Below are 25,693 nucleotides of genomic sequence, written 5' to 3'. Positions count from 1 at the left end.
TTCCAAGGAAAAAGTCCAAATTGTGCAATACAAACTTGCAATTCAGGAAAAAAGTCTAAATTGTAAGATATTAACTTGTAATTCTATGAAAAAATGTCAGAGCTGTGGGATATAAACTTGCAATTCCAAGGAAAAAATTCCAAATTGTAAGCCAAGAACTTGCAATTTTGATAAAAAAAGATCCAAATTGAGAGATATAAAGTTGCAATTCTGAAAAAAAAGTCCAAGTTATGCAATACAAACTCACAATGAATTGTAAGATATTTACATGTAATTCTATGAAAAAACATCTGAATTATGAGATATAAACTAAATATTCTGACCAAAAGTCAGAACTGAGGTATAAACTCATAATTGCAAGAAAAAAGATAAAAATTCACAATTATTTGAATATGTTTATTCAGTGGCAGAAATAAGCTTCCATAGACGAGGACCCTTGAGATTAGGGTCTTTTTTCCTGAGGAGAAACATCTGAGCAGCAGAAAGTCTCCATGTGACGTCTAGGAGAAACATTTGAGGAAATGTGCTTTGTGATTTGTGTTCTGCGGTGGGATCTGGACACAGGTGACTGTTGGAGACTCCAGCTGTCCGTTCGCACCCCCATCAGCTCCATATGGTGGAAGAACAGAAGGAGACGGAGGGGGAGGGAAACAGAAACATCCGTCCCAGCTCTTTCTCTTTCTTTCTTTCTCTCTCTCTCTCTCACACACACACACATAATAATGATCTGATAGCTTAACCCTTTTGTGTCCGTGGCTGGAAGCAGCTCTGTGTGGGTTTGTTTTGCTGATGTGTGGCTGGAGGCGGTGCGGCTCTCGGCGCTTTTGTCCCGCACTCTTTAAATGATTTCTAAACACTCGCTTTGGCCGCATTGAAGCGCTTTTAATGGAAATTCATATATCATTTTAAACAAAGACAGGCCGGGCTTTTAAATCAACTCTTTGTGCCTCAATGTTTAACGTTTTGGGGGAGTAAAGCTCTTTCAGATGGGTTTGGTTATAGTCTCAGAGTCAGCACATGTATTCACAACCAAATCAACCCAGTTTATGCTTTCATATGTTTCAGGAGAAATCAATTACATATGCATATCAATCTTCTTGTCAGAAACCTAATAAAGAACCATAGTTAGTCAGACATTATAGTTATTGGGTTGCATTACTTGATGTTTCATTGTAGGCTCAGAAATGAACCCATTTTAAAAACAAAATGTCTGAATTCTGAGATTTAAACTTGCTAATTCTGAGACAAAAAGTCAAAAGTGAAAGATAAACTCGCAAATGCAAGAAAAAAGTCTGAAATCTGAGATATGAACTCACGATTTTTAGAACAAAAGTCAGAGTTGTGAGATATTAACTTGCATTTCTCAAACAAAAAGTCAGAATTGAGAGATCAACTTTCAAATGCAAGAAAAAAGTCTGAAGTCTGAGATATAAACTCACAATGTTTAATAAAGAAAGTCAGAATTGTAAGATAAACTTGCAATTCTCAGACAAAAAGTCAGAATTGAGAGATCAACTTGCAAATGCAAGACGCAAAGTCTGAATTCTGAGATATACACTAATAATGTTTACTAAAAAAAGTGAGAATTGTGAGAAATAAACAATTCTGAGGCAAAAGGTCAGAATTAAGAGATAAATTTGCAAATGCAAACAAGCCTGAATTCTGAGATATAAACTCATAAACAAACAATTTTGAGCATCTAAATGGTGAAATAAAAAACTAGAACAATCTGAGATTTCAAACAGATTTGCCTTTTAAATTTCAAATTAATTCCTGAATTTAAATTAAATTTGAATTTAAATTTTGACCTGGCAAACAGGATGCGTATAGTTTAAATGTTTATACTTTATGCTTGGTAAATATACATCATAATAAAAAAAAGTGTAATTGCATAATGATCTTTGTAACTTTTATGTATTCATACAATATTCATAAATATGCATAAAATATTCATGAACACATAAATAAAACAGTAACATGCGTTTTTAATTTCTCTGTGGTGAAGCTATAATTAAATACATGTTATATCAGGTGAGATGTGTCAGATGACCGGCTAATATTGACAGTGACGTATAATAATAGCAGTCATTAATTTTTCCTCTGTATTGGAGCTTTATGAGGTGATGTGGAACAGGTGGCAGTCAGAGGAAGCCACGCATTTGCTGTTAGCAGATCAATATTGATCCGCACAGATATCCTGGAGCTGTGCTAACAGACCTGTGTGTTCTTCCGCACTGATCCGCACCACAGCTGTGCAGGAGGAAGTGTGTTTAATGCGGTGTGTGTGTGGCGACCGTCTCAGGTGGAAGGCGAGGATGTTTCTGCCTCGTAGATCTCCAGCAGTTCAGTGACTGATAACCAAAGACTCCGCACCTGCCATGTGTCCCTGAAACCACAAAACAGGACAAATTTGAGAGCTGGAGATACCTATAGTTCGAATACACTTGATTTTTATAAGCGATCATTTATTCTTTTCAATTATGCATCCTTATGAATGCATAAAGTATGCATCGATAATCTTGACCCATACAATGTATTTTTAGCTATTGCTACAAATATACCTGTGCTACTTAAGACTGGTTTTATGCTCCAGGTTCACAATTAGGGCTGTTTTCTAGCCAACTACAACTTTGAAGTTCAATATGCATGCACAATTACTCAAATTATATTAATAATTTGTTATAATTATTTTTCACAATATTTACACCAAAAACAAATTGACAAATTAAAAAAAGTCAGATGTGAGAGATAAACTCGCAAATGCAAAAGAAAAGTCTGAATTTTGAGATATAAACTCACTATTTTTAGAAAAATAGTCAGAATTGTGAGATATAAACTTGCAATTCTAAGACAAAAAGTCAGAATTGAGAGATAAACTTGAAAATGCAAAAAACCCTCTGAATTCTGAGATATAAACTCACAATTAAAAAAAAGGCAGAATTGTGAGAAATAAACTTGCAATTCTGAGACAAAAGATCAAATTAAAGAGATGAAAGGCCTTTTCAAATGAAAGGCAGAATTGTGAGAAAAAACTCTGAATTCTGAGATATAAAACTCACAATGTTTAATAAAAAAGTCAGAAATGATGTCAACTTGAAATTCTGAGACAAAAAGTCAGAATTGAGAGATAAACTCGCAAATGCAGGAAAAAAAATTGAGAGATAAATTTGCAAATGCAAAAAAAGGTCTTAAATCTGAGATATAAAACCAAAATTTTTAATAAAAAAGCCAGAATTGTGAGATATAAACTTACAATTCTGAGAGAAAAGATCAGAATTGTGAGATAAACTCGCAAATGCAAAAGAAAAGTCTGAATTTTGAGATATAAACTCACAATTTTTAGAAATATAGTCAGAATTGTAAGATATAAACTTGGAATTATCATACAAAAAGGTCATAATTGAGAGATAAACTCACAAATGCAAGAAAAAAAGTCTAAATTCTGAGATATAAACTCACACTTTTTAGAAAAATAGTCAGAATTGTAAGATATAAACTTGGAATTATCAGACAAAAAAGTCAGAATTGAGAGATAAACTCGCAAATGCAAGAAAAATGTCTGAATTCTGAGATATAAACTCACAAATTTTAATAAAAAAGCCAGAATTGTGAGATACAAACGTGCAATTCTTAGACAAAAGATCATAATTAATGGTTGTTTTTCACAATTTTTACACCAAAAAACCAAATTGAATTTGTTAATTACATCAACAAGATTGCTTGATTTAAAAACTTCAAAATCTCAAAATAGCCAAAGTCAAGGCAATATATTTTGATATTTTATAATAAACATGTCTCCAATCTGATTTTAGAAATTTTTCTTAATCTAATGTAGCTTAACTCGTAGAACTGCGTCTTGTTTTAAGTCACTAGTGTCGGTTAAGCCGTAGTTCGCCGCAGGTGTGATGCTAATCTGTGCTAACAGACGGTGGATACGGGAGGGTTTGTGTACATCCTATGGTGTGGCACAAACCCAAATGGCTGGGCTTCCTGTTTCTCCCAGTCCTTCCTGCGTTCTACTTCCTGCCTCCTAGGAAGGAACCAGGTGTACATGGAATGGGGAAAAAAGCTGGCGTATGATTTTTTAGTCAGGCATTAAGAGGGGCAGCCTGAAGGACCCGGAGCGGGGCTCAGGTGCGCTCGCAAACCGCAAGATCTGTGTCTACGTGTCCGTGTGTGCGTGCAAAAGTGTGTCGCACCTGTGACTGCACCGCATTCGATCAGGGGGATAAGACGATGGTTTTGTTGGAGTCTCAGAATGAAAACATTGATTCATTGCAATACATGAAACCAGTGTAAATTGCAAAATGCAATATATTGGTCCTTTGAAATTTGATGTTCTTTATGCAAAATATTGATCTGAAAGAGGGATTTGAATATATGGAGGAAATTGGTCTTCCATAAAAACATGATTTGTCTTATTTTTTGTACATATTTTTAGTGATTTCTTAGATTTAATGCAGTGCACAACATTATTTTAGTACCACTGATATACTATTGTAGTTTTTATTAATATTTTATATTTTTAGTTAATATTTCATTATATTTTTGCATTTTATTTTTTAGATTTTATCACTTTAAGTATCACTTTTTTACCACTTAATTTTTTTTTAGCTTTTGTAATATTTCTATATAGTTTTTATTGAATTGAATTATTATTGAATGTTTATTTATTTATTTTAGTACTTCAAGTTAAACTAAACAAAACATGTAACTAGTAGCTGAAATGAAATAAATTTAATTTGAAAATATTTTATTTCACCCCATGTTGGTTTTTATGGTTTTTACTATTGATTGGAAACATTGATTGTAATGCATGGGAGACGAAAAAATTAAAATTAAATAAATAAATAGCCTAAATAAATAATAGGCGTATATTTATCTGTTTATGTAGGTTTGGCCTTTCACAGAAACAAAATGTCTTATTTTTAGTGAATATTTTAGTGATTTCTTTATGGACAACAATGCTGTTTTAGTATCATTGATATACTATTTTAATTTTCATTAATATTTCATGTTTTTGTTGATATTTTGCTATATTTTAAGAATTTAATTTTTAGATTTTATGTTATCACTTTAATTTTAGTTAAAGTTATAGTAATTTAGTTATATATATGTATGTATAGTTTTTATGAATTATTTTTAGTTTTGGTTTATTTATATTAGTACTTAAAATTAAACAAATCTAGTTAAAACAAGTTAAATTTTATTTTATTTATATTTTATCTCACTTTAAGTTTATTATTAAGCAATGATTTTTTATGGTTTTAGTTATAGTTAACTATCATAGCCTTTATACACAACTAAACAACTAATAAATAGAGACAGGTAAAATTGAATTATATAAACAAAGAAATAGTAGCATGTTAACTATAACTTTCAAAATGTAATTTAGATTCACTTATGTTTCTGCGACGTGACGAACTCATCGGTTTATCGCAAATGCAATGAAACGTACGAATGAAGCGTTATAACAATCCCATTAAAAGCTGCCTTACTTTTCATTGTTAAGTGGAGAGGCCCATTTAAAAACCATACAGCGAGAACCGCATTCACTGCATTAGTTTCCCATGAATAAACATTAAACAAAACACGCTTTTCACCCAGAGAAGCCCCGTCCGCCTATGAAAAGTCGTCTGGTAAGAAGCGTTTCATGACCTTTGACAACTCGATCTGTGTGGGTCTATTAGCCGCCTTTGTAAAAGCATTTTCAGCAGCCTGATATACTCCAAATGAGGCCGATAGCTTCTCTCACGGCTCTTGTAGAACAATAGCGCCTCTGATCTACGACTTTTGGGCCTGGTGGTCCATTCACGGGCAGAAAGTATGCGTTTAGCCCTTGACGGCTTTTGTGAAGCCCAGTTAGCAAGCGTGAAATGGCCCGATTCTTCATTCTTAAGCGAGCTCAATGATCACCCTTTCTTTCCTAGGGACAAAACCTGGTTCATTTGCACTTCAGCTGTCGGGACTCCACGGTTCTTAAACAGGGGCAGAAAACATCTGGTGTGCACCAGAAAAGATGATGGGTTTAGTAAGGGTGCGAGGGTTAAGATTAGAGAATTTATGCCGCTCCGGCCTCAATTGGATTGCCGAGGTGTCTTTAAGCATGAATTGCATATCAATGCATCAGTTGCATATCAATGCATGAGACACAATGACTACATTTGAGCTTGCTTCGTTTGCACCGGTGCTTCTGGGAATGTTTTAGAGGGAGATGCAAGATGAATCTAGTTAAGAAATGATTGCATGGTCAGAGCGAACGAGATCAGAGACATACTGCTGCCACGATTCTGCTGGACTTTATTGGGTTTTAATGGAAATCTCTACTTGAACAAACAGAAACATTTGTGATTCCGAAGATAAAAAGAGATCTGTCAATCTCCAACTTAATATCTGCGGTTTTTCAGACAGTACAGAGAAGAACGTTCCTGCCATGCCCGGTTCCCCAGTGGATGGAAAGACTCATTCCAGACCAACCGTCTCCATCATGCCCCCTCTACCCTCCGTTAACCCCAGCGGACCTCGACCGGCAGCTTTCTCCACCACAGCATGTGAGACTCGCACACAACACTGCATTCAAACATGCATGCTATCTGTGCTAGATAGTATGTGACATTGGCACTAGTTTGTCTTATAGGATAACATACTACAATTTCCACAGTATGCCTACTGTGCACAGGATTTGAATGTTCTGTATGCATGGAATACCCAAATAACCTATTGCATTTGTCAATATTTGCAGTATGCATTGTGCTTGACTTGACCTTCCATTTGCACTGTGATTTATAAACCAGAAGTGATTAAAGCCATATTTAACGAGGTTATGTGGCAACTTTGTTGCAACACTAGTTTGAAATGTTCATTGCGGAATCATGCAATCTTATCTGCATGCTATTTTAAAAAAATAGTCGGCAGTATATACTGAAAGTATTCAGTGATATCCACTCCAAACACATCTAATGAAAAAGGAGATGAGTTTTGGACTATTCTAATGAATTAGAGATGGATGCCATAGTATTTTATGTATTTTGAACTGGAAAAAATAATTTCAATGCAGTTTAGAGCAAATTTCTTTATGTATGGAAAACCTATATGACCTATTGGATTTGTCAAATTTGCAATTTGTAGTATGCAAACTTGAATTGACCTTAAATTTCCAGTTTAACACAAACAAAGATGTCCTAATAATGGCATATAGTCTTTCACCGGAGAAGTACATAGAGTACTTTAAATGCATAGTGGTGCATTTACATTTCATTATTTAGCATGCATTTGTATGCAAAACAACTTACAAATGAGAAAAAAAAGCCATTTACCCTAAAGGAGCAACTAACTGCTGTACCAAAATACAAAGGAAAACCAGAGCAAAAGTTTAAAGTGAAGAGTGTTTTTGCTGAAAGAAAGATTTTTTTTCAATAGTAAAATGGTAAAAATTGTCTTCATATATTATAGTCATAAACACAACACACATTTTTTGGAGCTTGCAGGCTTCATTTGGACAACTTTAAAAGCGATTATTTGTTAATATTGAAAAGCAATATTTACAATTCTCTGCACCCTCAGATTCAAGATATTCAAATAGTTGTATCATGTATTATTGTATTATTTATTCAGATGATGCATAAATCTCAATTTCAAAAAATGTACCCTTATGACTGGATTTGTGGTCCACGGTCACATATGAGATGAGAAAAGAAAAAAAAAACGATTTGAAATAAGTTTAACTGGAAAGAGATAAAAAAAATAAAACTAAACTAAAACTAAAATAGTAACAGTAATGTAAAAAAAAACGAAATTAAAGTAAAACTGTAAACATAAAATAAAAAAATCTAAATATTAATAAAAACAACATGTAACAATAACAATACAGTTTGAAGGTCATGTCTAATCACATTCTCTGTTTCTGCAGTGACCAATGGGATCAATCACTCTCCACCAATGCTGAACGCTGTTCCCTCGCCGCCTCAGCGCTACAGCAACGGCCCTTCATCATCATCTTCCTCTTCTCTGGCCAATCAGCAGCTTCCAGCCACCTGCGGCGCACGGCAGCTGAGCAAACTGAAGCGCTTCCTTACGACGCTGCAGCAGTTCGGCAACGACATCTCACCCGAGATCGGAGAGAGCGTCCGGAACCTGGTGCTGGCACTAGTGGTGCGTCTCTCACATAAACATTTGCACAAGCAGAGTTTGGTCAAATATGAACCAGAGTTAACAAGCAATATGTTTCTCCAACAGAACTCCACCGTCACCATTGAAGAGTTTCACTCCAGACTACAAGAAGCTACAAACTTCCCCTTGAGGCCGTTCGTCATACCTTTCCTGAAGGTAAATGCCCTTATGATTTGGGGATATTTAGGATGCTGATGCTGGTCGTATGGAAATTTTAAAATAGAGATAAAAAGCCGAAAAAAATGGTGAAGAGAATTCAAAAGAAGAAAGAAAAGAAGAAAAAGTCAAAGAGGCAGAAGCCATAGAAGATGTCAAAGAAGCAGAAGTCGAAGAGGCAGAAGCCATATAGAAAGTCGAAGAAGTAGAAGTCGAAGAAAATGTCAGAGGCAGAAGCCATAGAAAACCATAGAAGAAAAAACTAGGCAGAAATCATAGAAGTTGAAGAAAAAAGCTGAAGAAGTAGAAGTCAAAGAGGCAAAAGCCATAAAAAAATAGAAAAAGTAGAAGTCGAAGAGGCAAAGGTCATAGAAGAAGTCAAAGAAGAAGTCGAAGAGGCAGAAGCCAAAGAAGAAGTCGAAGAGGCAGATGCCATAAAAAAGTAGAAGTAGAAGTTGAAGAGGCAAAATCCGTATTAGAAGTCGGAGAAAAAGTCGGAGAAGCAGAAGCCATTAAAGAAGTTGAAAAAGTTAAAGTCGAAAAGTCAAGAAAAAATAGAAAAAGTCAAGGAAGTAGAAGTTGAAGAAAAACATAGTCAGAAACCATAGATGAAAAAAACTAGACAGAAACCACAAAAGTCGTCAAAAACGTACAAGTCAAAAAAAAGTCGAAGAGGCAGAAGCCAAAGAAGAATTAAAATAAAAAGTCGAAAAGGTAGAAGCCATAGAAGAAGTCAAATAAGTAAAAGTTGAAGAAAAAGTCAGAGGCAGAAGCCAAAGAAGAATTCGAAGAAAATTCAAAGAAGTAGTAGTCGAAGAAAAGGTTGAAGAGGCAGAAGCCATAAAAGAAGTTGAAAATGTAGAAGTCAAAGAGGCAGAAGCCATAGAAAAAGTAAAAAAAGTAGAAGTCCAACAAAAACCTAGTCAGAAACCATAGAAGTCAAAAAAGTACAAGTAAAAAAAAGTCGAAGAGGCAGAAATCATAGAAGTTGAAGAAGTAGAAGAGAAAGTGAAAGGTATCTCTTGTTTCCTTTGGTAATTTATGGAGCAGACTGAGACTTCCGAGAATTCGGTCGGAAGTGTGAAACACGACTATAAACCGTTGAAGGTTTTTTACAGGGCTGCGCGGCATATGGAGCTCGGCAGCGGTTAACACAGTTGTGCCGAATATTTGCCTGTGCAAAATAAGAGAACGCGAATGACAGGCGGCACATGTGAGAGGAGGACCGGGTTAATCATCTACAGTAATGTTTGTCATACTAGTAATAAAAACTACAGATTCTTGTCCTGTTTTAGAGATGTTTGGAAAACATTTTGAAGCATCCCAGACCGTTTTCTTCCGGTATCATGTTAAATACGTTCTGTGAAAATGGAATTGTTTTGATTATCAGCGTAACGAACTGTTTATTGACGAAGGCTGATGAATCATGAATCAATTACAAATGAATCATTCCTTTGATGTGGTTCTTTTTAATGATTCAGTCAAAACCAATTTGTGGATCACTTGATGGTAAGAACAGTGTAAAACTGTTACTTTGATATATTAAAAGCATAAATGCAAAATGCATTCTTTTTTTTTTTCAATTCTTGAGACATTTGTGTGAGGAAAAACAGGGTTATTGTGGTTAACTAAAAATGGAATCTATTAAAAACATTTTTAACTGACAAAGTTGAGATGAAAAAATAAAGGTTGACCAAACTAAAAATCTGAAATGAGTCTCAGTAGAAGCACTAAAATTGCTAACTTTAAATAAATAAATAAATCTGTCATAATAAATGAAGCCTGTACAGTCATATTTAAAATAAGAACAACAAAATTACAAAAACGTATGCCAAAAATCATTAGGATATTAAGTAAAGATCATGTTCCTTCCTACCGTAAATATATCAGAACTTCATTTGAACGATTTTAAAGGTATTTAGATTTTTTTGCATCCTCAGATTCCAGATTTTCCAAACAGTTGTATCTCGGCCAAATGTGATGTATAAATCTCAATTTTACGTTCAAAAGCTATAAACAATAATAAATTAACACATATTTATATCATTTAATTTATAGCACAGTGATACCAGCAGCATTTATGCACGTTGTATTTCATGAAAACATATAAAATCCTGGACATGGTACCATATTTGAGTGACAACTCAATGAATCATTAGTGTTCAAATGAATTGGACTTCCCAAAAGTAACATTAGCATGCTTTACAGAAAGAAACGTGTAAGTTAGTTTGCATGAGGGAGTATTTTCCCCTTGTGTTTGCCAGATGCTTTGACAGAAAGCAGTCTGATATTCTTCATATGTTCACTTTAGTAATCAAACTCACATGCTCATCATGTAAGAAATGGGCCGCTGGCTCTGGTTTGTTTCATCTCGCCGATTGTTTCTCTTCTCCGTTTCCATCCTCCTGAGGCTGAAGTGTTTTCATATGAAAGATTTATTGACTATTTTGATGAGATGTTGGTGAAAATCGCAGTCTGGAGCTTTAATGGCGAGCAGAACGTGCAGTGACGCTGAACAGACGCCTCGGGCGCGGTCTGCTTTGAGTTTGCATGCGCGCCACGGCTCCGACGAGTCTGTCGAGGAACCAGTTCTTTTGACCTTTATCTTCGCTCTTATCAGGAAAAATGCCAAAAATGTGGTGGTCAGACTTTAAGAAAATCTTCCAAAGTTGGTTTGATCACTAACAGTTAGCCGTTTAGCTCAAATTTGTTATGAAGTGAGAGATTCTGTAAACTGAACATGGTGTTTCTATTGCAGGCGAATCTGCCCTTACTGCAGAGGGAGCTATTGCACTGCGCACGGGCGGCTAAACAGACTCCAGCGCAGTATCTGTCCCAACACGAACACCTCCTGCTCAGCACCACCGTCCCGTCACCCGCCGACTCCACCGAACTACTGCTGGATCCCAGCGAGAGCAGCAAACGCCACAGTCCTAACAGGTATGAATGCATATTAACATGCCTGAGCAATAAAACCTTATACCAAAACAATTGTGTTACTTGAAATAAGGTTAGGGTTCATCAAATAAATGTTTGATGAAAAACGTAAGTGAAAACTGTAAATGTTGTCTTTGCAACTAAATGAATGAAGTTGGAACACTAGAAATAATAACTAGAAATAATAAAATGTAAAATGCAACTAAAACTACAGCTGAAACAAAAATAGTATTCCTATTTAAAATAAATACAAAAAAAAAAATGACAAAAGCACAAGAAAGCAACAAAACTTCTAAAAGTTAAACCAAAATTGAAAGTAAATGTTAATTTAAAATATGAATAAAAGCTCTAATTATATATCAATATTAAGTGATAATATTTTAATAAAGTTGTTTTTTTGTCTTTTATTTTTGTCTTTATTTATTTTTAAATGTTCAAAATCTCAAGCTTTTTGTCCAAAAACATGGCATTTCCATGATACTATGACCAAAATAACATTATGTCATGGTACATATCTAAGAAAGAATGGAATACCCACAGCACTAAAAAATAAATAAATAAACAATGCTTTACTAATGGTAAAATTTCAAAAAATCATGACCATGGTACTATTATTGTTGTTGTTTTTTTACCATTGCACTTTGATATATATGTATATATCAAATGGTTACTAATTTTATACAGCATGATACTTAAATGTAAGGTGTTTCAAAAAAGTGACCCTGGACCACAAAACCAGTCTTAAGTAGCGCGGGTATATTTGTAGCAAAATGGGTCAAAATGATCGATTTTTCTTTTATGCCAATTATATATGTTCTATAAAGATATTTTGTACACTTTCTACCATAAATATATCAAAACTTAATTTTAGAGTAGTAATTTGCATTGCTAAGAACTTCATTTGGACAATTTTAAAGGCGATTTTCTCAATATTTACAATTTTTTGCACCCTCAGATTCCAGATTTTCCATCTCTATCAAATATTGTCCTATCCTAACAAACCACACATCAACTGAAAACTTAAACATTCTCCTTTCAGATGATGTATAAATCGATGGCTTATGACTGGTTTTGTGGTTCAAGGTCACATACAACAATGGTATTTACTGTGAGGTGTTTCAGAAAATTATTATTGTCATTGTAGAGGTCCAAAAGTGTTATTAGGGATTTGTTTCTTATTTATATTTATATTTTCTGACTTACCTTAGAAGTAAAGAGAATGGTTTCCATGAGCGTCCTCCTGCCTCCCTGGAGCCTCCTGCCAAACGAATCTGCACCATTAGCCCCGCCCCTAGACACAGCCCCGCCCACCCGTTGCAGCTCCCCACCCAGATCCACCCGACTCCGCCCCCTCTGCAGCACTACGCGCTGGATGACATCAGCACACCTCACCTGTACAGAGAACCGCACCGGATCCTGGAGCTGAGGGAGCTGAAGGATCGGCCACGGCTACCAGGTACTAACATACGGCAAGGTGCATTTTAGCACTAAGTTTTACACACTAGTGCTTTTCTGATGTGTTTTTGTTGATGTTTTCAGGCACTAACGGAGGCTACCGTGAGGAACCTGTAGACCACAGACTGACAGACAGAGAGTGGGCTGAAGAATGGAGACATCTGGATCATGTAAGACTTGATTTGGAGTACTGTGCCTATGTATATGCCAATTATTTTAAATGTTCTATTGTGAATTCGTGTACTAAGGTTTTCTCTCATCTCTGGTTGTAGGTGCTGAATTGCATTGTGGACATGGTGGAGAAGACGAGGCGTTCAGTGAGCGTTCTGCGGCGCTGTCAGGAGTCAGACCGCGAGGAGCTCAATTACTGGCGGCGGCGCTCAAACCAACACGACGACGGACGCAAAAACGGAACGGCGACAGGGAACGTCCCGTTTAGCAAGACACAAAGCCCTCTGTCCACAGAGGGAGTCAACACAGGTGAGTCGTTTAGGAGTTCAGTATTATTTTACGATTGAGTCACCTTTATGTTATAGTGCTTTATACATGATTTTTTGGTTTTAAAGCAGCTTAACAGTATTAGACAGGAAAATAACAGAATCGGTGATGCAAAATCATGCATGAGACAAATTCTGCTGTAGCTCTAACAAGACAATAGTGTCTTAGTTCAGTTATTCAGTTCAGTTCATCGATTATGAAACAAGTTCAATTCAGTGATAACCAAAGACCGTTTTAATTCAGTTCAGAAAATTCATAAAAATTCATCAAGTATAGATGGTGTTGCCAAGTCCACGGTTTTCCTGCAAAATTGGGCTACTTTCATACTAATTTTACGAGAGGAACCCCACCACAAAGCATGCATTTTACCCCCTGAACGCAGGGGACCCTCCTCGAAACACGATTGGGCTACTTTTGGGCTAGTTTTGAGTTGCAATTGGGCGAGTTTAGTTGTGAAAACATGGCAACCCTGATTATAGATGAATTTGATTAATCTATAAGCAACTCTATAGAAGACAATAGTGTAATTTTTCAGTTTAGTGCAGTGTTGATTCAGTTTAGTTCATTTATTTTGAAACAAAATTAATTTAGTGATAACCAAAGACGTTCTACAACAGAAAATTCATCATAATCAGTTGTTATCATGTTGTTATTCAGCTCAAGTCAGTTTAATGTTGATTCAGTTCAGTTCTACAACAGAAAATGAATTAAAATTCATAATAGTGACCCTGGACAACAAAACCATAAGTCATAAGTAGCGCAGGTACATTTGTAGCAATATCCAAAAATGCATATTTATTTAGTTATTTTTCTTTTATGCCAAAAAGCATCATGTTCCATGAAGATATTTTGTAAACGTCCAACCGTAAATATTTCAAAACTTCATTTGGACAACGTTAAAGGCGATTTTTCCAATATTTCGATTTTTTGCACCCTCAGATTCCAGATTTTCAAAGAGTTGTATCTCAAGCAAATATTGTAACAGACCATACATCAATGGAAAGCTCATTTACTCAGCTTTTATTGCAATACATAAATCTCAATTTCAAAAAATTACTCTTATGGCAGTTTTTTTGGTCCAGAGTCACAAATTATGAATGAATTTGATTGAGCAGTAAAGCAGCTCCATCATCAAGTCAGTTCAGTTGAAGTTTTGTTTTCATCTGATAGTTTGAGTGCAGTCGAATTGATAATATTACTGGATATTAAAGACAGTTCACCCAGTTGTGTGGTTTTTTTTTTTTGTTGGTGACCAACTTCTTCAAAATATCTTCTTTTGTGCTCAGAAGAACAAACTAACTTTCCCTTTCCCTGTTTGGGTGAACTGTCCCTTTAAATATCTTATAAACCCAACTAACAGACTAAGTTGTGTGTGTGTGTGTGTGTGTGTGTGTGTATGAGAGAGAGAAAGAGAGAGCCTGCTGATGGAGCAGGTGTTGTGTACTTGGGTCCAGGCTGAGAGAATATCGTCTCAAACGCTGAGGTCTGGCTGCGTTCCTCACCGCCATCTGTGACCAAACGCTGCCCAAAACTCTTGAAGCGGCTCACGTGCCTCCATAGCCCTCTCTCCTGCATGATTCTGAAGCCTTCCGATGCTAATTTGCTCCTAATATATTTGTTTTTGTCTCCCACAGACTCTCAGAGGGATCTTCCCCTGCGCGCCGGCTCTGGCTACGTGCCTGATGAGATATGGAGGAAAGCCGGTAAGGGCGACAACCCAGATGCACCCTGGGAAACCTGTTTTCTCCCTTGCCACCTGTTTATCAGTCTTGTTTCTCATTAATCACACTTGCAGACTCAAAGCTCCGTGTTGGATATTGATACTTGTTTTATCACAGTATAAAACAAAATGTTGACGCATATGTCTTTTGATTTGTGCAGAGGAAGCGGTGAACGAGGTGAAGCGGCAGGCGATGGACGAGGTGCAGAAAGCCGTGGCAGAGGCCGAGCAGAAAGCCTTCGAGATGATCACCGCCGAAAGAGCCAAGATGGAGAAAACCCTCGCTGAGGCTAAAAGGAAAGCCACTGAAGATGCCATACAAGTCATCAACGAACAGGAAGACTCTAGTGAGGTGGGCATCATGATAAACACACCTTCATTCAGTCAAAAACCACACATGCTGGATGAGCTGGTGCAGAAATGCGTCACGAATATATAAATTAAGTCTTTTTTTAGGTTCCGTTTTATTTAAACAAGACTTATGATGCAAACATTAGTGCTGGTTATTTGAAAATCTAAATTGGGTGCTAAAACAGCATAGAAATGGTTGTAGATAATAAAAAATACTATTAGCAGGCACTATTAAATGTAAATATACAGGTATGTGCCAAAAAATTGGAATATCGAGGGAAAGTCTTTTATTTGTTTCAATTTAAATGATTATGGATTAAAGACAAAAAAAAAATCCAGTATTTCACAAAATTAGAATATTTCATGTGACCAATAAAAAAAGGATCTTAAACACGAATTATTAATATAAATATGTGACCCTGGACCACAAAACCAGTCATAAGGTTAAATTTTACAAAACTGAGATGTATATATAATATGAAAGCTCAGTAAATAAGATTTCTATTGATGTATGGTTTGTTAGGATAGGACAATATTTGGCCGAGATACATCTATTTGAAAATCTGGAATCTGAGGATGCAAAAAAATCAAAATCCTGAGAAAATCACCTTTAAAGTTGTCCAAATTAGGATCTTAACAATGCATATTACTAATCAAAAATTACATTTTGATACATTTATAGTATGAATTTTACAAAAAATCTTCATGGAACAAAATCTTTACTTAATTTCCTAATGATTTTTGACATAAAAGAAAAATCAATAATTTTGACTCATGCAATGTATTTTTGGCTATTGCTACAAATATACCCCAGCGACTTAAGACTGGTTTTGTGGTCCAGGGTCACATATAAAATATTAGTGAACTAATATAACATACAAGTTTCACTATTTGAAACAAATTATTGAAATAAATGCACTTTCTCGATATTCAATTTTTTTGGCACATACCTGTATACATAATAAATATACACAGTGCACACCAGTGTTGGGGGTAAAGCATTACAAGTAATAATAATACATTGTAATTATTCTGACAGTGCTGCACAAGCTCCGTAGCCAGGGTTCAAAAAAGTCCAAAGTGCGAGGAATATCTGCGTGATGAGATGAAAATCGTTCATAAATCTGCTGCTGTCAGCAAAAAGTAGTACTGAGGTTTTCTTGCGGGTTTCCACCAAATAAAAGTCAACATTCATAAATGTTGCTATTGTAATTTTACTCTTGTTCTGTAAAATAAAATAAAAAAGTAAACAAAAATAAATGATAACAATCATTACAACAGCTCTATTAACACATTTGTTTTAGTATTTTCCTTTGCTCAGCAAGGCTGCATTTATTTGTACATTAAAAAAACTCTTAAAATGAATAGAAAAAATTTATTTTAAGTTAATTGCTTTGTTATATACACTCCTGTTCAAAAGTTTGGGTTCGGTAAATTTTTATTCTTTCCTTTTTTTTGAAAGAAATTAATACTTTTTATTCACCAAGGATGTGTTAAATTAATAAAAAGTGATAGCATAGATTTACATTGTTAGAAAAGATTTTTATTTTTAATAAATGCTGTTCTCTTTTAACTTGTTATTCATCAAAGAATCCTAAAAAAATGAATCACATGTTCCAAAAAATTATTTGGCAGCACAACTGTTTCTAACATTGATAATTCTACTAATAAATCAGCATATTAGAATAATTTCTGAAGGATCGTGTGACACTTAAGGCTGAAGTAAAAGCTGATGAAAATTCAGCTTTTCATCACAGTAATAAATTATATTTTAAAGTATATTAAAATAAAAACTATTGTTTTATATTGTAATAACATTATTTTGATCAAAGAAATGCAGAGCCAGAGACTGTATAGAACATGTCCAAAGCGCAAGGAAAATCTGCTCTGAAATAATGCGAATCATTCATAAATCTGCTGCTGTCAGCAAAAAGTAGTACTGGGGTAGTGCCTGATTCAAGATGGGGGTCTTAAAAATGGACAAAGATTATTATTTTACTAACTTATTATTTGTAAGTTAAATTATGATTTGTTGGTAGGCTATAATGTTTACTAGAATGTCTAATTAAAATCTTCAGTGTTGAGTAAATATTTTTAAATTGCTGTTTTGCAATAGATTATTATTATTGTTTTTGAAAAGCAAGACTGAGAGACTGAGACTTATGAAGTCAAGTGCATGTAAGGATTTGGAAACAAGTGATTTATCGTCCCATCCCTAGCAAACACACCATTTGTGACCCTGGACCACAAAACCAGTCTTAAGTCGCTGGGGTATATTTGTAGCAATAGCCAAAAATACATTGTATGGGTCAAAATTATTGATTTTTCTTTTATGCCAAAAATCATTAGGAAATTAAGTAAAGATTTTTTGTAAAATTCCTACTGTAAATATATCAAAATGTAAATTTTGATTAGCAATATGCATTGTTAAGAACTTAATTTGGACAACTTTAAAGGTGATTTTCTCAGTATTTTGATTTTTTTGCACCCTCAGATTCCAGATTTTCAAATATATGTATCTCGGCCAAATAGTGTCCTATCCTAACAAACAATATATCAATAGAAAGCTTATTTATTGAGCTTTCATATGATGTATACATCTCAGTTTTGTAAAATTTAACCTTAAGACTGGTTTTGTGGTCCAGGGTCACATTTTAGCCTTTTTTGATCTCTCATCTTTTTCATTGTGAGTTCTGTTTTTCACGGGATTCGTACCCAAGGATTCCACATCCTAAGTCCAATTCCATGCTGACTGAGCTACCGAGCAAGCTTTTTACATCTAGTATTATATCCATTTTCGACCTCCTGCACATTTTGGCAATTTAATTTATGCAATGGTGAAACAAATTGGCAAAATACATGGGGGAAAAAATGCGAAAAAGCATTTTCGGCTTCGGTGCATCCCTAGTTGTAATGCCTGTAAGCTGTGATTTTCTGATTGGCTCACGTTCTTTCTCTCTCTCTCTCTCTGGTTGTCAGTGTTGCTGGAACTGCGGTCGTAAGGCGAGCGAGACGTGCAGCGGCTGTAATGCGGCGCGTTACTGCGGCTCCTTCTGTCAGCACAAAGACTGGGAGCGACACCATCTCATCTGCAGCCCGGGGCTCCAAACGCAGCCCAAAGCCATGTCACGCATCCTGGCCAAAGCTCCTGAGAGCGGCCCCGTCCCGAGCCCAATCCTGGAGAAAACCTCCAGCACCTCCAGAGCGTCCACACCACCCACCCCAGCGTCCTCCTCCACGCCGGACGCCAGCGGACACTGAGACACAGCGGACAGAGAGAGCTATGGACTCTATCGTAAAACAATGAAAGAGGATTTTAACTGACGGATGTGACAGAAACAGGACATTCAGACAGACTTTTTCAGTTTATCCCACAGGAGGATGTGTTTTGGCATTACTCGACGTGACTCGGCTTGCTTATTCGGTGCAAAATGTGATCGGTTTCACCCGCACAAACCGTTGTCAGTGTTTTGTTTGTGTGTAAGTGTGTGATCGTGTCTGTAAATACAGTATCAGAGCAATATAAAAGTGATGGATTCGCCAAAGCTGTCAATGCTGTGACACGTTCATGTTCCAGACAGTTTATCATTATTATCTGACAATATTATCAGAGTTTTGATGGAGAATGAGTGCGGTCTGAAGGGAGCGGTTTTGATCAGGGTCCAGATGTACAATCAACAGCTTCCAGTACAGATTTAGTGACTTTCCCAAACCTGTATCCACATGCAAAACTCTGCAATCTCAGGAGGATGTTATATGTATATCATTTTATTTTTTGTTCCATGTGTAGAGTCGAGGTGAGTCTTAGGCTGTTTCTTTTCTTTGGTTTCCACGTTGACGTCTTCAGCTACCTTCGTTTCGTACGGTACACCACATGTTGATTTATTTTTTCATGATAAGAATGTGTAAAATATAATGGTGCAAGAGAATCTTTATTTTGTGAGCTACTCTGTGACATTCGTTTCTTTTCTTCGAGAATTCTTGAATATTGGTATGAAGTAGATATTAAAAAATAAAAGACATTAACGTGACCTCAGGCTTTGACGATCGTTGTTTGTTTTACTAATGGATTCGTTCATGCTAATTTAGTCGCCATAAGAAAAACTCATTCCATCTGTAATCTGATTTGAGAAAATATAGATATACGAATATATACACTGCCACTCAAAAGTTTGGGATCAGTATGATTTGTAATGGTTTTTAAAGACGCTTCTTATGCTCATCAAGGCTGCATTTATATGGTCAAAAATACAGAAAAAAAATGTAATATTGTGAAATATTATTTCAATTTAAAATAACTGTTTTCTATGTGAATATATTTTAAAATCTAATTTATTCCTGTGATACAAAGCTAAATTTTCAGCATCATTACTCCAGTCTTCAGTGTCACATGATCCTTCAGAGATCATTATAACATGCTGCTTTATTATCAATGTTGAAAACAGTTGTGCTGCTTAATATATATTTTGGAACCCATGATACTTTTTTCAGGATTCTATGATCAATAAAAGGTAAAAAAAAGAACATTTATTTAAAATAAAAAAAATATACACATTCTAACAATATACACTCCTTTTCAAAAGTTTAGGGTCAGTCAATTTTATTCTTTCTTTTTTGAAAGAAATTAATATATAGTGATAGCATAGATTTACACTGTTTTCATTTTTGAATAAACACTGTTCTTTTTTTAACTTGTTAATCATCAAAGAATCCTGAAAAAAAGAATCCCAGGTTCCAAAAAATATTTTGCAGCACAACTGTTTCTAAAGTTGATCATTCTAATTATAAATCAGCATATTAGAATTATTTCTGAAGGATCATGTGACACTAAAGGCTGGAGTAACTAGTGATGACATTTTAAAGTATATTAAAATAAAAAACACAAATTTATATTGTAATAACATTTTGCAATATTACAGTATTTTTCTGTATTTTTGATCAAATAAATGCAGCTGTGATGAGAATAAGAGACTTCAAAAAAAAAAAAGGTTACATAAAACCTATTTGTTTATTTAGAAAATGTATATATTATAAACATAAACACCTGAAACATAACACTTCAGGCCTTCTGGCACAGTTCTGAGAAGTATTTCTCTTCTAAATAAATAAATAATTCAATAAACAAATATCACATATATATTCAAATGTATTGCTGCATAAATGAAGCACTGCGTCCACAAATCACCCATTAACAAATATACAGTGTAACATAAAATAAATTCACACATCACTCTTAATTCAACATTAAACCTCTAAGCAGTGGTGAATAAAACACAAATGTAGATTTTCAGCTAGGAAGATTATTAATACAAGAATAACCATTCAAGAAATTTGTTGAGATGAGATTTAGTGACCTCTATGGACAAGAAATGAAAATGAAACATAGGAGCATGTTAACCCGTAGTTATAATAATAATAATAATAATAATAATAATAAAACTCAAATTAATATTTCTTTTCTTATTTAGTTTTTGTTTGTATTATTATTAGCCTTGCGTAATTTTTATGTACTACTTGAATAAACTATGTTAGTCCTCATTTACATTATATGACAGAATATGAAAACGACATACATAAAGAGCAGCCACAAATTAATCTAGTATGGTTTTACAGGTATTCCGAATTTAGATTAACCATACTATTACGAGAAGGAAATGTCTTGGGAAGATTCTTAAAGTGAGTATTTTTCCACTTTCCACCACTAGATGGCAGAAACACACTGATTTTACCAACTTCAGTCTTTTGGACTCAATCTATATAATAAACATGACCAACCCACTGCAGATTTATGCTCAAGATGTAGGCGAATTTGTTTTTGAAAAAACAACAACAATTTTGAATTAAAAACTGAACGTTTATAATAATATAATGCAGACAAACCAGCAATGCATTAATAATTTCACAAATAAATCTCTATTGTTAGTGGAGATGCATGTCACTTTCATATATATGGGGTCAGTAAATTTTTATTCTTTCTTTTTTGAAAGAAATGAATACTTTTATTCACCAATGATGTGTTAAATTAATAAAAAAGTGATAGCATAGATTTACATGGTAAGAAAAGATTTATATTTTGAATAAATGCATGTTATTCATCAAAGAATCCTGAAAAAAAGAATCAATTGTTGGTTTTTAATCCTTGTTAAATGGAGACTTTTTTATCCTATTACCATTCTTCCACTTATTCAACAGTTATCTTAAAAACTGTAATTTAAATTCTAAAATTTCTCTGATATGCTACCACCATTTGCATTTTTACTTCGTGTGAGATGCAACCCACACACAGTTTTTGTTTTGGAGTTTGAGAATGATGATTTCTGAGTCTACAGACGATTCAGAGCAGATTCCCTTATATGTAGATGCTTTGGAGGGTTAAACATTAACGTTAATGAAGACAGACAGCGTGAGTTAGTCATTCATGACATACAGATGTGTGTGTGTGTGTGTGTGTTTGAGAACTATCATCTTCACCCACACGCTCATCTTCACAAACATCTCTGTCATCATGATACTATAATACAGCTACTTGACATTTAAGAGTGTTTTGGAACAACGCGACATGATTAAACGTATAAATGATAGTCACGAACACAAAAACCAGTCCAGAAATAAAGTCTGAATGAAAAGCATAATATCGCTTCAGCAAACACTTCTAGGCTAAAATATACGTTATAAACTTAAGCGTTACTCGTCGTAAATGCATTTTTACTAGTAACAATTCAATCTGAGATCACTTTAAATCCATTTTTACTAGTAACAATGACAATTAGAGAGCTCTCTAATTAAATTTGTACTGAATGGAAGTAAATGGAGACATATGACTAGTAAAAATTCATTTGTAGAGCTCTATATTTGGCATTGTTACTAGTAAAAATTTAAATTATAGAGCTCTCTAATTGAATTGTTACTAAAATAAAAATGCAATTACGACGAGTAACGCTTATTGTATTTTAGGCTAAAACGGCTTGCCATACACTTCTGACATTCTGCCTTGGATTTGTCTGTCACAGCGAATTTACACGATAGAAAATCCTGTTCAGCTTTTAATCAAACACACAACGCTAAAATCTGATTCCACACAAGACAGTTAAAAAGAAAAATGTGCTTAATTTAATTTTAAAACCAATTTTTAAACTTATAATTTCAAACCAAAATTAACCTTTTTTTATTTTTGCACTGAGTTAAAATTTTTAATTTTAAACCAAATAAATATAAACGCAAAGAAAAGCTTTCTCATTTTCATTTAGTTGAACTTTAAGTACTATAGGCTAGTAACTAAAACTCCACTCAGTGCAAAAAAAATAAATAAAATAGGTGTCATTTTCTTTATGCATTTGATTTTGTGGTGCAACATGAGCTGCACAATGGTGTTTAATCTCTTGATTTCATGCAGGATCAGTTCAGGATGTTTCTGGATTCCAGGCAGACGCTGCTCTGATGTGATTTAATCTTCTCTAACAACTTTAATCATTTAATTAAATCAGGATAGAATTGAGATTGTGCTTCCCATCAGAGAGATTCTCTCCTGTAGGTTCTCCAAACACACTTTTTCAGTCAATACTTGTGGCTTTGCAAAGATAAACTTAAACAGGCCTAGACTGCAAGTCAGATTTTTGGGGGGATATCAGACTATATGAATCTAACTTTATATTCTCCTTTTTTATATTTCCTTCTTTTAAAACCATCCTCACATGCTCTCAATAATCACACACTTTTCTTCTGTCACTTTCTCTCTCACGCACACATTTGCCTTTCAGTCACAAACAGAGGGCTTTTAATGTCTCTGTAACTTGAAACACCTGCAGCCACTAATGAGCACAAACACTTTCAATCAGTTTTTATATTCTCCGTTTTCATTTCAAGTTTAAAGTTGTAATTTTGTTGTGTTTTGTCATTTTATGTCTAGATAGAGCTTAAAAAGATAGAAATTACAAAATTAGATCTCTTTTTATTGAAAAAAGTTTTAATTTCTTACTGGAATAGTTTATTTAGAAATTTGAAAAATGGTCTTTACAACAGAGATATTTCCTCACTAATAAAGTAAAAGAAGTATCTTTCAAATTAATTAATACATTTTACCCTGTTAAACTTTATATAAAGACATACAAGGCTAATATTGATACAAAACGTTCATTTTGTCAATTTCATACTGAAACTGTTTTTCATTTATTCTGGACGTGTCATTATACTGTACAACTCTGGGAAAATATTGGTTTATTTATTAAGAATAATGCAAGATGTACCTATTACTTTTAAAGTAAAAGTAAAAGAAATTATTTTAGGACATTATGATTCTGACTCAACTATGCTTGTTTTGTTATAAACTTAATTTATTTTCTTTGTAAATGTTATATTCATAAATTTAAATGTACTAACCACATTTTCTTGTTTTGTTTTTTTTGAAAGAATGTAAAAATGATCTAAATACTATTTCGTTATCACAAAATAAGAAAGCTAGAAGAACTATTTCATTTTGTAATTTTGCATTTTTTCTTCTTTATTTTTTTTTATATCCCTGTTACTTTGTATATTATGTGCAAACAATCTGTCAACTCCTTCTTGTATTATTTCTTGCATTAATAAAAAAAAATGTTTTTATTCATTTTTAGATCACTTTTAGTTTTAGTTACTGGCCTATAGTACTTAAAGTTCAACTAAATGAAAATGAGAAAGATTTTTTTGCATTTATATTTTATTTGGTTTCAGTTATTACTGTCAAGTAACGAAAATTATGGTTTTAGTTTTATTTAACAACAACAGCGAGTCCCAAACACCACCAGAAGAGGGAGACAGAGAGAAAAGCACATATTCACAATAAATACTGCCATCATGCTTAGTATATACTAAGTATTGTACTGTGCAAAAGTAGAACTTTTCAGTTTTGAGAAACATAATTTTTTTGCATATACATATTTAGCATATTATGTACACTCTTAAAAATAAAAGTTCCAAAAGGATGTTTTTGCAGTGATGCCAAGAACCATTTTTGGTTCATCAAAGAACCTTTCAATGAACAGCTCTTAAAAGGACCATTTTGAAAAACATTTTAATACAAAAATCAATACAAAGAACCTTTTCTGCATTTGAAAGGTTCCATGGATGTTCAAGGTTCTAAATGGAACGGTCGATGCCAATAAAGAACCTTTATTTTTAAGAGTGTAGTATACATACTTCTTAAGTAGGCTATTAAAAGTAGTATGTTAGTTTGCTCCAAAAAAGAAAACCGCCAACTTTACACACTTTTATTATTTTTTATACACATATTGACACACCTTGTTTTGTTAATATCATTAGGCATATATGTGTCCCTGGACCACAAAACCAGTCATAAGTAGCACGGGTATATTTGTAGCAATAGCCAACAATACATCGTATGGGTTAAAATTATATATTTTTCTTTAATGCCAAAAATCATTAGGATATTAGATAAATATCATTTTTCAAGAAAATATTTTTTTTACTACCATAAATACATAAAACAAATAATTTTGGATTTGTAATATGCATTGCTAAGAACTTCATTTGGACAACTTTGAATGCGATTTTCTCAATATTTGGATTTTTTTGCACCCTCAGATTACAGATTTTTTTAAATAGATGTATTTTGGCCAAATATTTACATCAATGGAAAGTATTGAGCTTTCAGATAGATCTTAATTTAAAAAATTACCCTTAAAACTGTTTTTGTGGTCCAGGGTCACATATATTACATTTAATATAAATATATGATAGAATGTTTTAGAACATGTGACTATTTTAATATATATTTTAAAGGCATAGTTCACCCTATAATATCCAAGAAAGTGTTATCGTGGATTTTGGACTTGAATTTTGGCCGGAAGTGAGAGTTTGAAGTTAAAAATGTGTTAATGATGGATTTGTTTCTTGTAAATACACTGCTTTTGTCTTCACATGATGTTAACTGATGGACTGGATTGGTGTGGATTACTAGATTATTGTGATGTTTTTCTCAGCTGTTTGGACTCTCGTTCTGACGGCACCCATTCACTCCAGAGGATCCATGGTGAGCAAGTGATGAAATGCTACATTTCTCCAAATCTGATGAAGAAACAAACTCATCTACATGTCAGATGGCCTGAGGGTGAGCACATTTATCTTCATTTCTAGGTAAACTATTTCTTTAACTACTGATCTGTTTAGCATCATCTGACATAACACTGTTGGCTGATGCCACTAATGTTAAGTTTTTATGACGTGTTAATAAATTCCTGTCATAAATAAAAAAGCAGATGTTAGTATTTATTAGAGTTCATGTTTGTTTGTGAGATTTTCTCACTTTTGTATCACTGTCCAATTACTTTTGTTGACAAGAACTTAAATTTTCCAATTACTGTCTGTCGCCGAATGTTTCTGCATCATTTCAGAAGCGCCGTGAACCGAGAAGTA

At 34.1% G+C, this 25,693-nt stretch overlaps 1 protein-coding gene across 3 annotated transcripts in view; it reads left to right on the top strand.

The window, feature by feature from the left end:
* cbfa2t2 (CBFA2/RUNX1 partner transcriptional co-repressor 2) overlaps positions 1 to 19,317 on the top strand; it is a 39,895-nt gene extending 20,578 nt beyond the window's left edge. For 2 of the 3 annotated variants that reach the window (XM_073851203.1, XM_073851205.1), the window contains exons 2-11: positions 6,408 to 6,551; positions 7,910 to 8,151; positions 8,236 to 8,325; positions 11,084 to 11,265; positions 12,471 to 12,718; positions 12,802 to 12,887; positions 12,990 to 13,197; positions 14,850 to 14,918; positions 15,097 to 15,287; positions 18,266 to 19,317. In XM_073851203.1, the coding sequence (XP_073707304.1) occupies positions 6,408 to 6,551; positions 7,910 to 8,151; positions 8,236 to 8,325; positions 11,084 to 11,265; positions 12,471 to 12,718; positions 12,802 to 12,887; positions 12,990 to 13,197; positions 14,850 to 14,918; positions 15,097 to 15,287; positions 18,266 to 18,547 (1,742 nt within the window). In that variant the 3' untranslated portion in view covers positions 18,548 to 19,317. The remainder of the gene's footprint in view (positions 1 to 6,407; positions 6,552 to 7,909; positions 8,152 to 8,235; positions 8,326 to 11,083; positions 11,266 to 12,470; positions 12,719 to 12,801; positions 12,888 to 12,989; positions 13,198 to 14,849; positions 14,919 to 15,096; positions 15,288 to 18,265) is intronic. The other variant, XM_073851204.1, reaches the window with a different exon arrangement.
* The last annotated feature ends 6,376 nt before the right edge of the window (positions 19,318 to 25,693 follow it).

The sequence above is a fragment of the Garra rufa genome, chromosome 12 (assembly GCF_049309525.1).
Source record: "Garra rufa chromosome 12, GarRuf1.0, whole genome shotgun sequence".
Lineage (NCBI taxonomy): Eukaryota > Metazoa > Chordata > Actinopteri > Cypriniformes > Cyprinidae > Garra > Garra rufa.
The sequence above is the reverse complement of the archived record's forward strand: the minus strand, read 5'-3'. Positions and strand labels throughout refer to the sequence as shown.